General features: G+C 40.9%; 1 protein-coding gene across 1 annotated transcript; it reads right to left on the bottom strand.

Annotated features, from left to right (window-relative positions):
- Positions 1–7,699: 7,699 nt before the first annotated feature.
- On the bottom strand, positions 7,700–9,893 carry c1qtnf5 (C1q and TNF related 5; the record flags this gene model as incomplete). Its single annotated transcript, XM_083886562.1, has 2 exons — positions 7,700–8,531; positions 9,653–9,893. 2 exons carry the CDS (start codon positions 9,891–9,893, stop codon positions 8,011–8,013), a joined length of 762 nt encoding a protein of 253 aa, XP_083742688.1. The 3' UTR covers positions 7,700–8,010.
- Positions 9,894–13,938: the final 4,045 nt, after the last annotated feature.

Below are 13,938 nucleotides of genomic sequence, written 5' to 3'. Positions count from 1 at the left end.
CAGAATAACGCTAAAGCTGCGTCCAGTCTGTCAACTCCAAAAAAGAAGAAGAAGAACACATTTACGTCACGATTATTTATTACGATCCGTTTGTCAGTCAAGTTATTAGGTTGTCAGTTAGTTATAAGATGATACTCATACAAATACCACAACCACGGACATATTCAGCTGACAGTTACCACACACCACGGCTTATTGAAGGGTAAACGCCGGTGCGGCCGACAAAGTATCGTAAAATAAAAATAAATGTTACGCAACAATGACGTCAGTAATCCATAATATGGGCCTAAACTAAGATAATACAATGGTTTTCATATATTTTTATATATAAAATAATATATATATTATATATTATCTCTATTAACGAAGAAAATACTTAATTTGTAGCATACTCGTTTCGCTGCTTTCGACGCCATCTTTGTTATGGCAAAACACGCAATGCATTCTGGGTAGCCCTTGCTCCCAAGGGTGGTCTCGGAAAATCTCAATATTGAGGGCGATACAGCCCTTAAACTCGCCCCTCAACTTAATTTTTCCGAGAATTGGGACAGCACTTTTGAGATTGAGGGTTAAGCAAGGAATTGGAATTCACCCATAGTGACTTAAAGTGTGGTCGACCAAATGGTTGAGTAGTACCTTAAAGGGACAATGTGTAGTATTTATGGGTTTATATAACCCAAAATCCACTTTTTTATTATGTGCTCCTGCATTGTCTAGTCGCTGTATAATAGTTTTTGTTTCATTTTCGTAGTGTTTCAAAAAGTCATGTAAAATAACATGACCGCGGGCCGCGGTTGCATAGCCACTGTTAGCAGCGAGACGCCATGTTTCTACCGGAGCCTGTAAGGACAAACGCGAGAGAACAAATCAAGCATCTCTTTACTTGTAGCAGAAGTCCCGCCTCCTCTCTCTCCGCTTCGTCTGCTACGGCCGCTGTAGCTCGCCCTCTCCCTCGCCTCACGAACCTCATCTGCTGACACGGAGAAAGACGACGAGGACGACATTTGACCAGCTGAGGATACCGTAGCGCTCAGGGAAGGGAGGGGGTGAGCAGAGAAGCAGGTCTTTGTTGTAAATGTCAGCCTCTCCTCTAGATGGCACTATAAACTACTTATTTCCCCTTTAAATGGTTAATGACACAACATGACATCAGCATCTTTTACTCATCGTTCAATCCTCTCCCGACGTAAAAAAAATGTGAGATTTCTCGAGATTTAGTCCAGAAATGCTAAACATGCTGTTAAGAGGGATGAGAAAACAAACTCTGAGGTGTTTATTATGGGTTATTTATATATGATGTAGATTGGTGTTAACAGAGGGAGAGGAAGTCTACTGTCAGAGGGAAGAGCAAACCACGCGGAGTTTTACACTCTGGGGGTTTGACCTCTTTGGCTTTGACCCTGGTCATCCTGGTTGGGAGCAGTGTGGGAAAATGCCTCACTCCAGGCTCTCTAATCTTTTATTTTTTTTTCTCTGTTTACGCTCACTCTCTGCGTTGTTTACTCTGCGCCGTGATTTCCGCATCACATCAGCATTATCTTTACGTGTGGGAAACGGCTCATAAAAAAGCAGATCTGAGTCATCAGAACAGCGAAGCTTCTGGTGCCCCTAATATGTCAGAGATGATGGATCTCTACCCCGGCAACACCCTCTGACCCCCATGACCCTGTGGGGCGTCTCTGAAACAATGAACTTCCCTGGAAAGATAAACTTACACGTGAGCTTTAGTTAACGTTTCTATTTCTGATATTGACAAGCGTGACGTGACAGAACCCTCATCGTCGCCACCAAAGGGGGAAAACAATTGTTGGATATTAATGTAAATGAGGTAAAGGTGAAGTTCTGGCCTTCTACGGTGGGTGTTTGTCGTATTTAGCCCAGCCGTGCACATTTCCACAGCTGATAACCCTCATCCTTCCATTCTTTCAAGAAAGTGCCAGTGCCGAGATGAAAGCTGCTGATGGGAGGGGGGGGGGGGGTCGGCGAGCTGATAAGTGGTCGAACTTTAACCCTTTGAGACGGAGAGAGATAAGAGTTAGCCGCTAATGAAATGTTCCACTGTTTTCACACAAAAAGAAAGCTAAGCTACAAACGAGTCAAACAGACACTGATGGAAGAACATATTGTTTCACCAGATTGAGTCTACGGTGATTTAATGAGGTTCTTCAGACTTTGATCAAAGTGAAACCGCATCTTTGAAAAGAAAAAAAAAAAAAATCTACAAAAGTACCAAACTTTGACCACTTTAACTTGATTAAACTTGGCTCCAGACCACGCTCTTAGAAAAAACGGTTCCAAAAGTGTTCTTCTACAAGGGCTGAGGTTCTACCTGGAACCATTTGCATTTGGAACCCTCTCCTTCGGGAAAGGGTTTTTCAAGGGTTCTTGGTAACACTAATGGTTCCAGTAAGAATCATTTTGATCCAGGTATGACAAGCCGAAGAACCTTATCTGGTTCTACTCAGCACTTTTCTTTCTAAGAGTGTATGTTATGCTTCCTGACGTAAATACCCCCTTTCTGTATTTCCTATGTGGACAATCATCAACCTCTCCTTTCTCCCTGAGGTTCTCACCTCAATCCCTCAGATCCACTAAACCACTCGCATACCAGCAACTGTTCAAATAAAACCCCTTTATGTCTTGGTGCACTCTTAGAAATAAAAGTGCTAAGTAGAACCAGATAAGGTTCTTCAGCGTGTCCTCATAGGAGAACCCTTTTTGGTTCCAGGTAGAGCCTTTTTATAAAGGTTCCACTTTCCACCTTTTACCCTTTATTCAGGAAAGGGTCTTTCAGAAGCAAATGGTTCCAGGTAGAACCTCAGGCCTTGTGGAAGAACCCTTTTGGAACCCTTATTTCTAAGAGTGTATGGAAGTCGCTTGAGCAGGCAGGAGAGTTATCTGCAGTAAGAGGTTCAAACGTGGTTGGCAGATCAGGAGCACAGGAGTAGCCTTGTACTTCCAGGACTCGAGGAATTAACTAGGAGGCACAAGGTTAAACTGGTAAGTAAAAATAACAAACCAATTAATTACCACGCTGGAGAGGTAGAACATCTGGCAAAGACTGGTTGTTCCCGCAGTTCCTTGTCTGTGTGTCAGCAGGGAGCAGGAACCAGAACCAGAATCCAGGGTGTAGCCCAACTTTGGCCCTATGTCAGCTGGGATTGGCATAGATGGATGGATGGATGGATGGAGATCACCTTGTATTGTCCAATTAGAACGCAACAGAAAGGTTTACAGTGAAAGTGTTTGGTATCTGCTTGGACAGTGGACAAAGAAAAGGCCGGTGTTGTAAAGGTGTTGTAAAGACTGACCTTTACATTTCAAATGACCATAAATGAAGCCAGCGATTCAAAGATTGTGCGACAGCAGCAAAACGGACTCTTTGTTCTTCGCAGTGTTTCCTTTTATTTTCAGCTGCTGATCATAAATTCTAGTCCACGACACAAAATGTTCCAATTTCAGTCGAGATAACCTTACTTTCTTTTTTTATACTACCAAGTGCAGGGAATAAAGGGACGCGTTCATGAATGCCTCGTCCTGAATGTGTGATTCAAAGTCATTTGCTCCACGTTCACCAGAGGCTGCAGAGAATGATTCATATTAGACGACGATCAGATGCAGACGGTTTCAAAAGTCCATTCATTATTTACGGCTTTGCAGAGTTTACACACGTTTATGAACAGAGACGAGCACTTTGAGGTCGACTTATCGATCTGTCTGTTGTGCATCTGAACTGCTTTTTTTTTTTAAAAACATGTGACTTCACCTCATGCAAACAACTTCCTCCTGATGAGGCGTCGATAACCTTGTTCTAATCTCGACTCTGCAGGCGGTGAAATGATGTGCTTCAGACGCAAATCCCTTCATTTTCTTCAAATTTCCTGCAGAAGTGTTGATATGATCTGACTTTGATGACTTTGATCTGATAAAAATGAATTCCTGTCTGGTGTCTTTACACAGAAGTGCACTCACCGTGAAGTCATCTCAGGACAGTTGAGGGAGTGGACCTCACCTGCAGGTTTCTTATATGCTGAACACTGATGCAGCACTGCCCCCTGCTGGGTGAAGTAGAACCAGCAGCCTGAAGGAAAAAGGAAAGGAAAAGAACCTTATCTCACTTCTGAGGACTGTGTCTTCATTTAGTTTAATTTTAACTGAGAAACCCTGCGAGTGAGGAGAGCAATTATTAATATATTGTTTCTCTTCATTTCAAAGATCACACCCTGAAGGTTCTGACGACGCTGGAATGATTTTTAATGAACAGCTTGACGGTGAAGATGGCTTCGACAGATTAATTTGACATTTAGGGAAATTAGCTCTCTTTTGCGGAGAAGATTGATCCCACTCTTGCTGAATTGATGACATAAATCTGCCTCCTGTCGTGTCAATCGAGTAATTAAACTTCACTCATTATGTTTTTCTTTTTGTCCAAACAAAAACTGAAGTTCTTTCTTTCAATTCACTGCACAGAAAAGCTCCGGGATCCAAACGTGTGACCATCTCGCTGTGAGGGCCACGATGCTAACCCATATATTAGTGGGCTTTAAAGGCGCCATATGTAAGATTGTGGCCAAAAACGGTTACTACACTCAAATTCAAAACACCGAGGTCTTTTAGGTTTCGTTTTCTCCGCCAATGTAGCTCAGACGTAACTGGCAACCCGTGGTTGCTCGGCAGCTGAGACTGCAATGATTGGCAGACGGCGGTAGGTGGCGCCACATGCTGAAACATGATTTCAAAACATAAACATGATTTGTGGTCTGCAAAATACTTTTTTTAATGCGAATATTAAGTATTTGCAGTTAAAAAAAAAAAGTATAAATGTGAGGTGATTATTGAAGAAGTTTTGATAAATGCTTTGTATTCACGCCATTCTTCTGACATAAAACTTGCGGTAACACTTTATATTAAAGAACACATATTCCCCATTAACTAGGTGCTTACTAACGTGCATATAAGTCGCATACTAGCCCTTTATTAGTAAATATTAAGCACGTATTAACACCTTATGTAGGAAAAATCTTAATTCATGTCGATATAGAGGTAGAATTAGGTTATGTAGAGTAAGGTGTTAATACTTGCTTAATGATTACTAATAAAGGGCTAGTATGCGACTTATATAATTAGTAAGCGCCTAGTTAATGGTGGATATGTGAAACTTATCTTACAAATGGATAAAAAAGGCTAAAATAATATGCATTTCAACCTTTATCCAGGGACGTAAAATACAATCCAACAAAATTCAGTGATAATACCATACGCATTAAATAAGAATTTAAAGAATTAAATAAATCGTACATTGGTGAGTTTTTACTTGTTACTACTATGATGCACATGTCGCCCTTCACTCTACTTTCGACTGTTAAAACGGCATCTTTTATGGTTTTTATGACACAAAACATATCTTCTTTTTGAATCTTGCACCTGGAAAACCTACAAACTAACTCAAACTAACACTAAAACTAAAAAAAACTAAGCATTTTCAACAAAAACAAAAAAAATTACCTTATCTAAATCTATTATCACCTGGACACACACACACACATATACTGTACCTTCTCTCTCACTAAACCCTCCCTGGATCTGAATTCTAATCCAGATGTCAAACTTCTTAGCTCACTTTCCTTCGCCCAAACACATCTTCACCCAGTGATGTCACCGTCTGTTTGGCCGTCAGCTTCACTCTTCGAGGCTGTGAACTAATGGAAATGCGTGATTAATGCCAGAGGACGACTGACGACTGATTAACGCTCTGCTTCTCTCGTTCTGCCCTTACAGACAAAAAAAAAGTTATGGGCTTATGTCTCGAGTCTAAATAGGAAAATAACATTTCCTCCTGTGTGAGGTGGCACAGAAAGCGCTCAGCTCAGTAAAGTGTGAAAATAACACGTTTTATTTAAGCTCCTGTCAAATATGGAGGAGAAGTAGGTGACGTTGACCTCAGTGTTGTTTTTAAGTGTTTGGTGGATTTGGCAGAGCAGAGGTAAACAGGGTGTGACTCCAGTGGAAAATTAATATTTTCAAGGATTTATTGATTTGGTACAGTGCTCTGCTCCTTTGGGAATGGAAACGGGGGGAAAAAGAGAGATGTTTTTTATGAATAAAAGTGGAATCTGCTTTTCAACTTGCTGCTCATTTCATTTGAAGAAAACGTACGAAGCCGTTACGCGAGTGACGAAGGAATGAAACCAACACCGAATAATGTAAGGCCTTCGTTTAACAGGAAGAGGAAGTAGAAATACAAGTGAAAGTCACTCACCTTCTTTCGCTTTATCCTCCACACGAGGGTCGTGGAGGTCGCTGGTGCCAATCCCAGCTGACCACCACAGTGTCCAATTTGTCTAATCCCCTAATCTGCATGTTTTTTGGATTGTGGGAGGAAACTGGAGAAGATTCCCTGAGGTTAGAAAAGTGAGACTTGAACACAATTACCTGAAACTTCAGTTTGCCCAATTCCAGTTACAAATTGGGGGTTGTAACCCAAAGATTGCGTGTTCAATCCCAGGACTGCCCCTGAGCAAGGCACCCAAAATGCAGAGGACAAATTCACTGTCACTAATTCGACTAATTCTATATTCTACTAAAGTCCAAGGAGAACAGAGGTGTGAGATGGACAGCAGGGTCTGTGCATGTAGTTTCAGTGAATGGAGATCATTTACACATTATTCACTGTTATGGATTTATCTTCAGACTATACCAAGTACAAAAAAAACACCAGTTGAATAAAGAAATTCTACAATACCCAATATAACAAGGGTGTCAAACTCATTTTCACTGAGGGCCACATCAGCATAATGGTTACCCTCAAATTGCCAGATGTAACTGTCATAGAGAATAAATGTAACTAAATATAATGTAAACTAAAGGTAACTACTCTGTAACATATTGATAAATAACTTTCTGTATTTATTACTTATTTCACTCTTCGCATGATGCATATACTGTGATACACTGTGATCTAGTGGCGGTGCCGTCACTTTGCGGGTAACACAATCACCATGCATTGTGGGAAATGTAGTTTATGGTCAACGCACGCCTTAAAGCAGCATAGACCTATTTTAACACAGATTTTTAAGACCAATTCAATCACTCGCGGGCCACAGAAAATGACGTGGTGGGCCACATCTGGCCCCCAAACCTTGAGTTTGACACATGTGCTCTATAACTATAATGCAATAATGTGATTTCCACCTCAACCAGTGACAAGAACTACATCGATGTGGGCTTCAGTTTGTCAGAACCAGAGAGGCTGACCTTAAAGCTGTCGAGGTTCTGGTTTAGATGACTCACCCGACTTCCTGAAACACAGACGTAAAAGTCTGAAAATGTTTTCTATTTCTGGTCCACTTCCAATTTGTATCATTTGCTTATAATTCCTTTGTGCTTTCTCCCTTAGAATCAAGAGCATTTGACATTATTTCTCCATTCCTGAAAACAGATATTGCATTATAATACAGCGGTGCATATGCAGGCACGTCTCGACAATGTGGCTTAAAAACTCCAGGATAGAAAATCAAAAAAATATGTACAGTAAGTCAAGTCTGATTTTTTTTTTTTTTTTTTTTTTAAACAAAAAAAAGAACAGTTTATTTCATGTTCAGCGAGCAGAAGTCAGTGAGACGCCAAGTGCAATAATGATGATAATAATAATAATAATAATAATAGGGCAACAGCTGTTTTCTGTGGCCTGTTGCCTGGAGCCTGCTGTTCTAACATCTGGAGAAAGATTTAACTGTCGCAAGAGTTTAAAAACTACAACTGAAGAAGAAACATTTACAGCCACTCAGTGTACGAACCTCACACCAGTGAAGTGTGTGCCATTCAAGTTACATTCACTGGTGATGTCTTTATTTAAGGGCTTTTGGAGTGGTACGACTTGGCTTTAGGGGGTTTGGGGATGGTTAAGATTAGAGTAAGAGCCAATTTACTCGTCATTATCCAGAAATTAGGAGATGTTTTTTGTTCATCACCCACGGGGAAACATCACTCGGTTTTTTTGTTTTTTTTGGGTCACGCAAACACAGCAGAGTTTTTCCAGTCAGAGTAGACCAGGAAGCCAGTGAAGGTGCTGTCTGTCTTGGTGCTGGAGTAAAAGCCGTTGTACTCCGACAGAGCCATCTGGACCCACACCTGATCCCCGGGGACGAGGTGGAGCAGGGAGCCGCCCGACAGGGACCCAGGTTTGGGCCAGTTTCCGAAAAACTGGAAATAAGACGCCGCGGCGTGTCCGTTCTTCATCAGGTCAAACTGCAGACTGGCTCTGTAAACCGTGGCGTGGACGGCAAAGTAGTAAACTCCGGGGACTTTGCAGGTGAAGCGTCCCGTCTCCGGGTTGTAGTCGCCCTGCTCGTTCAGCAGGATCTTGTTGAAGGAAAGAGCGCCGCCAGCGGTGAGTGGCAAAGTTTGGCTCTCGGAGAGTTTGGCACTGAAGGCTGATTTAGGGGCCACAGCGCACTCTCCTGCATGACCTTTCTCACCCTTTTCTCCCAGGTCGCCTTTGTCTCCAGTCAGGCCTCGCACTCCTGTCTCACCTGAGGAGGAAGAGGAGACTTTAATTCTCCAGACCTTCTCATTTTGTTTATGAGGGTTATTTATTAGTAGTAGTAGTAGGTACACTACAGTTCATAAGTTTGGTGTCACCTATACAATTCTTTTGTGTTTTCCATTAAAAGTCACACTTTTATTCATTAAAAGAGTTGCAAAATGAATAGAAAATATAGTCAAGACATTGACTAGATTAGAAATAATGCAGCAAAACTGTTTTCAGCTGTGCTAACATCATTGCACAAGGGTTTTCAAGGGTTTTCTAATCATCCAATAGCCTTCTAACGCCATTAGAAAACACAATGTACCATTAGAACACTGGAAATGGGCCTCTATACACCTATGTACATATTCCATTAAAAACCAGACGTTTGCAGCTAGAATAGTCGTTTACCACATTAACAATGTATAGAGTGTAAAGAAAAATTGACAAAAACGTCATACTATACTATGTCGTCAAAAATTTGAAAAAATCTTTGACAAAAAAATGTTGGTCCAAAATTTGACAAAAAAATTTGGTCCAAGATTTGAAAAAAAAAATTGGTTCAAAATTTGACAAAAAAAATTTGGTCCAAAATTTGACAAAAAAAATTTGGTCCAAAATTTGACAAAAAAATTTGGTCCAAAATTTGACAAAAACGTCATTCTATACTATGTCGTCCAAAATGTGATTTTTTTTGTGAAAACAAATGAAAACAAAGTGAGGACCGGCCAAATGTCCTAACTTTGTAGAATTGACCTCACTTTGTTGGTTAAAAACCCTCACTGGTCCTCAGTATGCTGCAAGTACAAGAACACACACACACACACACACACACTATTCTTCTGGGACACTGAGGCCAGTCTTTATGCCAGGAAATGACCCAAAGAGGCAACAAGTATAAGTAAACACATACACACAAACACACACACACTGTTTTGTACAGCATCCTTAGTGAAGACATAAAGCCACAACCAAATATAAACTTTCAAATTGTAAGAACCCTTATACAAGGTCAAAATGACCCACAAAGATAGATTTGAATCAAAATGTGTCCTCACAACCTACTACACACATGTACATGTACACACACACACACACACACACACACACACACACGTTCTGTACCTGGATTTCCTCCGTCCCCCTTCTGTCCCTTCTCCCCCGGAGCAGCGTCTCTCCCGTCCCTCCCGTCTCTCCCCGGCTGACCTGGATTTCCATGAACTCCAGGAGAGCCCGGGATGCCAGGCTGACCAGTGCACAGACTGGGGGGGATCTTGTTGTCCTCTAACTGGTGGGACAGGTGGACGTGTAGGACGACGAGGAGGAGGAGGGAGTGCGACAGAAAGAACAGCCTGAGCGAGCTCATTGCAGTGTCACAGCTGAGAGACAACAGAGAAAAGAAGACAGTTTTCATCTTTTAGATGCAGTTTAAAAACAGGTTAGTGGAGGAGTCACAAAAGGAGTTTAAAGCGGACCACACATACAGTAGTGATGTCGGTAAACATGTGCACAATAAACATCGAGCGGGATCAAACATTATGGGGATTGCAAACACACGGCGAGGACGTATAATTATGACTTTGATGCACGTGAACGTAAACACACGTAATTGAAGGGCTTGCATTCAAATATTCTGTATAAATTGTCTCGTTGCAGCTCTGTGGCAGAAAGACGTCCAGAAGTAATATTATATTGTCCCAAAAATGTCCTGTTGGTTTAGACAAAATCTATCTTTCTAAATCATTCAACCAAAATGTAAAAATGTTATTTATTTATTGGATTATTAATTGGTTTGGACAATGAAAAACAAAGTTAGGGTAAACACTTTGGATTAGGGAACACATACTCACCATCAACTAGGTGATAGTAGGAAGGAAAACTCTTAATTCATGTTGTAATAAAGGTAGAATAATGTTATGTAGAATAAAGTGTTAATACGTGCTTAATGATTACTAATAAAGGGCTAGTATGCAACTTATATGCATGTTAGTAAGCACCTACACTCTAAGAAATAAGGGTTCCAAAAGGTTTTTTTTACAAGGGCTGAGGTTCTACCTGGAACCATTTGGTTTTCAAGGGTTCTTGGTAACACTAATGGTTCCAGTAAGAACCATTGTGATCCAGAGAACCCTTTAAAACCCCTTTCCTGAATAAAGGCTTTTAAAAGGGTTCTTGGTGGGAAAACCTCCAAAAGGGCTCCAGGTTCTACCTTGAGCCAAAAAGGGTTCTCCTATGAGGACAAGCCGAAGAACCTTATATGGTTCTTCTTAGCACTTTTATTTCTAAGAGTGTAGTTAATGGTGAATATGTGTTCCCTAATCTAAACCGTTACCAAAGTTAGAATAAAACACATTTTCTAAACTAGGGCTGCAACGCTGACAGTAAACGTGTATTAACAACATATGCATGACACATCTGAACTGGTGATTCAGCTTCTGCAAGACTCAGCTTCTGAGAACATCATGGTCTGATTCCGGCAAGACACGTGTGGAAGGAAGTGATTAAAAAAAGGAGGGGGGAAACTCTCAAAGATGAAAGATTTTTCAGTTTCCCTTTTTTTTGCAGAGAGTTAAATCGTCCTAAAGTCCTTGCATGTTTTGTGTTTTTGTGTCTTTTTTCCTGCAGGACTTTATTTGACGTTTGTCTCAGGACAAGCATCCGTGCAGACGCACGAACTGCACCGATGAAGTGAACAGACTTAGCTTTGGTTTCCTCCTCGTGACCAACTTATTAACAAAAAAAAAAAAAAAGTAATAAGTTATCCGTCGTCTACCTGCGTCTCTCCTAATTACTGAGAGATTACCGTAGTCTGCATCCACGACAGCTGTGTGAAGAGAAGCAGAGACTAAGACACAGACAGAAGAGGAAAAGAGAGGAGGGAGGAGAGTGAAGTGCATGTCAGGATTCCTGGCAGACGAGGACGGCAGACAAGAGGACAAATACCGGAGAGACTGAACAGCTGTCTGCCTCCCTCGCCCGCGGATGATTCAAACACACGAACGCTCTCAGAAACTCTGCTGTTAGTCGACTAATTACATGTTTAATATCGTCCTCGTCTTTAATACAGAGGGATGTAGACAAGTTAAACACACTGTATTTGTTGTCTGATGAAATCCAGAATTATGAATCACGTTTCACCAAAACCACCGAAACGAAGCCTTGGATCATTTTTGGGTGTTTTTTTTGAGTGCAGTCTAAGTTGGATTCATCTGTGTTTGTGTGTTTTTTTTGTTTGTTTTCTTTCAAGGATCTGATCTCAGTGTAAGACCTTGGCAGCCATTTTGGGAAAGTTTGGCATGCGGCCTTATGAGCAGCTGGAGAGAATCAGTGTTGTTTTACATTTTACTGTAACTTGTTATCAGCTGCCGGAAAATACATTTATACGATCACGCAAAGAAGAACGAGCTACTGTGTATGGAAGAGTTTAGTTTCTCTCTATAGCTTCATAACACTTACAGGAGATTATATGTTTAATAATAATGATAAAAATTCTATTATAATGAGATTATAACATAATTAAAGGTGCCATATGTAAGAATGTGGCCAAAAACGGTTACTACATTCAAATTCAAAAATACTAAGGTCTTTTAGGCTTCGTTTTCTGGCAACCCGTGGTTGCTATGCAGCTGAGACTCTACTGACTGCAATGATTGGTAGACGGCGGTAGGTGGCGCCACATGCCAAAACATGATTTCAAAACATAAAACATGATTTGCAGTCTGCAAAATATATGTTTTAATGCAAATATTTTGTCTATACTGTTGTTGTTGGTGAGTTCAGTTTGTTATATGAACATTATTCCTGAGTCTCTGTGACATATTAGGAGGATTTTATGGCCAGTTGCTTTAGATTTATTACATAATGCACCTTTAAATATAATCATAATCTTTGTTCTTTGCCTATAAACGTTCAACACAATCAAACACAACAGTCGCCATGATGCAGTTTGTAGTAATTCAGTACAGTTGTCAAACATCAAGACAAAATCAATACAGAATATAAGATAGAATAAATAAATATGTGACTTACAAGCTTATGATGCAGTGATGTCTTGGACGATGTGCCTCTGCAACCGTCTCTGATGTTCCAGAGGAGAATCCAGTCAAAGTTTTTCCTCCAAACCAGAGAAAGAAAAACTGAAGAGAGAAAATGGTCATGAACGCCAATTAGAGTCTGGGGTGGGTGGGCTGAGAGAGAGAGGGAGAAGGAGGGAGAAAGGGAGGATACAAAGGAAAATATGTGATGATAATCAAGAAAGAGAGAGAGAGAGAGAGAGAGAGAGAGAGAGAGAGAGAGAGAGAGAGAGAGAGAGAGAGAGAGAGAGAGAGAGAGAGAGAGAGAGAGAGAGAGAGAGAGAGAGAGAGAGAGAGGGAGAGAGAGGGAAAAAAAACAACTGGAGTGACAAAATCAGAATGAAGGGAGGGGTGTGTGTGTGTGTGTGTGTGTGTGTGTGTGTGTGTGTGTGTGTGTGTGTGTGTGTTTTGGAGGGATGATAAATGGGGGAGTGTTCGGTTTGGTTGCATAACAGCGTTTGAGGAAAGTGTCCAGCACAGAACCACAGAGTTCACAGGGCTGCGGTCAAAAGAAAAGAGAGGGAGGGGGGGGGGGGTGGATGACAACACAAAGAACCGCGGCTGAGAAACGAGCCAAACTCCTCACTTTGTAAACTGTGAAGAGACGAAAAGGATGAGACAGACACTGACTGTGTGATTCGTCTCCTCTATTCTATTCTATATTATTATTAAATCCCATTCATAACATACAAGGCACTTACTTCACATGGTCAGGCCATTCTATTTTCATGATGTAATGTCTTTTATATGTCATTTTGCAGGAGAGAGGATGATGATGATGATGATGATGATGATCTGCCTCCAACATGAAGCAGTTTAAAAAAGGCTCAGCTTCCACTTTAAATAAGGCTCTAAATCCTCTTCTGATTGTTATCCTCAGAGCCAGAGTTAAGTCAGTTAAAGGCAACAGTCCTAAATCATTAAAGCATTAAGGAAACTGAGCTGAAAATGATTCAACAGCGTTACAGTATTCATTGGCCTCGTCACTGTATGCTCACGCTCTGCTGTTCCCCTCTGTCAACTCAGAGAAACTCACTTTCTTTCAAGAAGGAATCTCATCTCTATCTGCACTGACCGGGTCAGATGATGCAGGTAAATGAAACGATTTAGCACAATGGTAACTTCCATCCATTTAAAAAAAAAAAAAAAAAAAAACAGACATACAAACATAGAAACGTGCCTATTTTTCATGCGGTGTATTCTAATGTTGTCGGTTGCTATGTATTTATCCATGTTTTAAGCCGTTTCTTGAAGGATATGCAAGTGGTGCTTTCTCCAATAGCCACAGGCAGCGTATTCCAGCTCATGCATCCTTTGACTGTGATGGTATATTAAATT

Source organism: Microchirus variegatus (assembly GCF_963457635.1).
Source record: "Microchirus variegatus genome assembly, chromosome: 3".
In the NCBI taxonomy this organism is placed as follows: Eukaryota; Metazoa; Chordata; class Actinopteri; order Pleuronectiformes; family Soleidae; genus Microchirus; species Microchirus variegatus.
The sequence above is the reverse complement of the archived record's forward strand: the minus strand, read 5'-3'. Positions and strand labels throughout refer to the sequence as shown.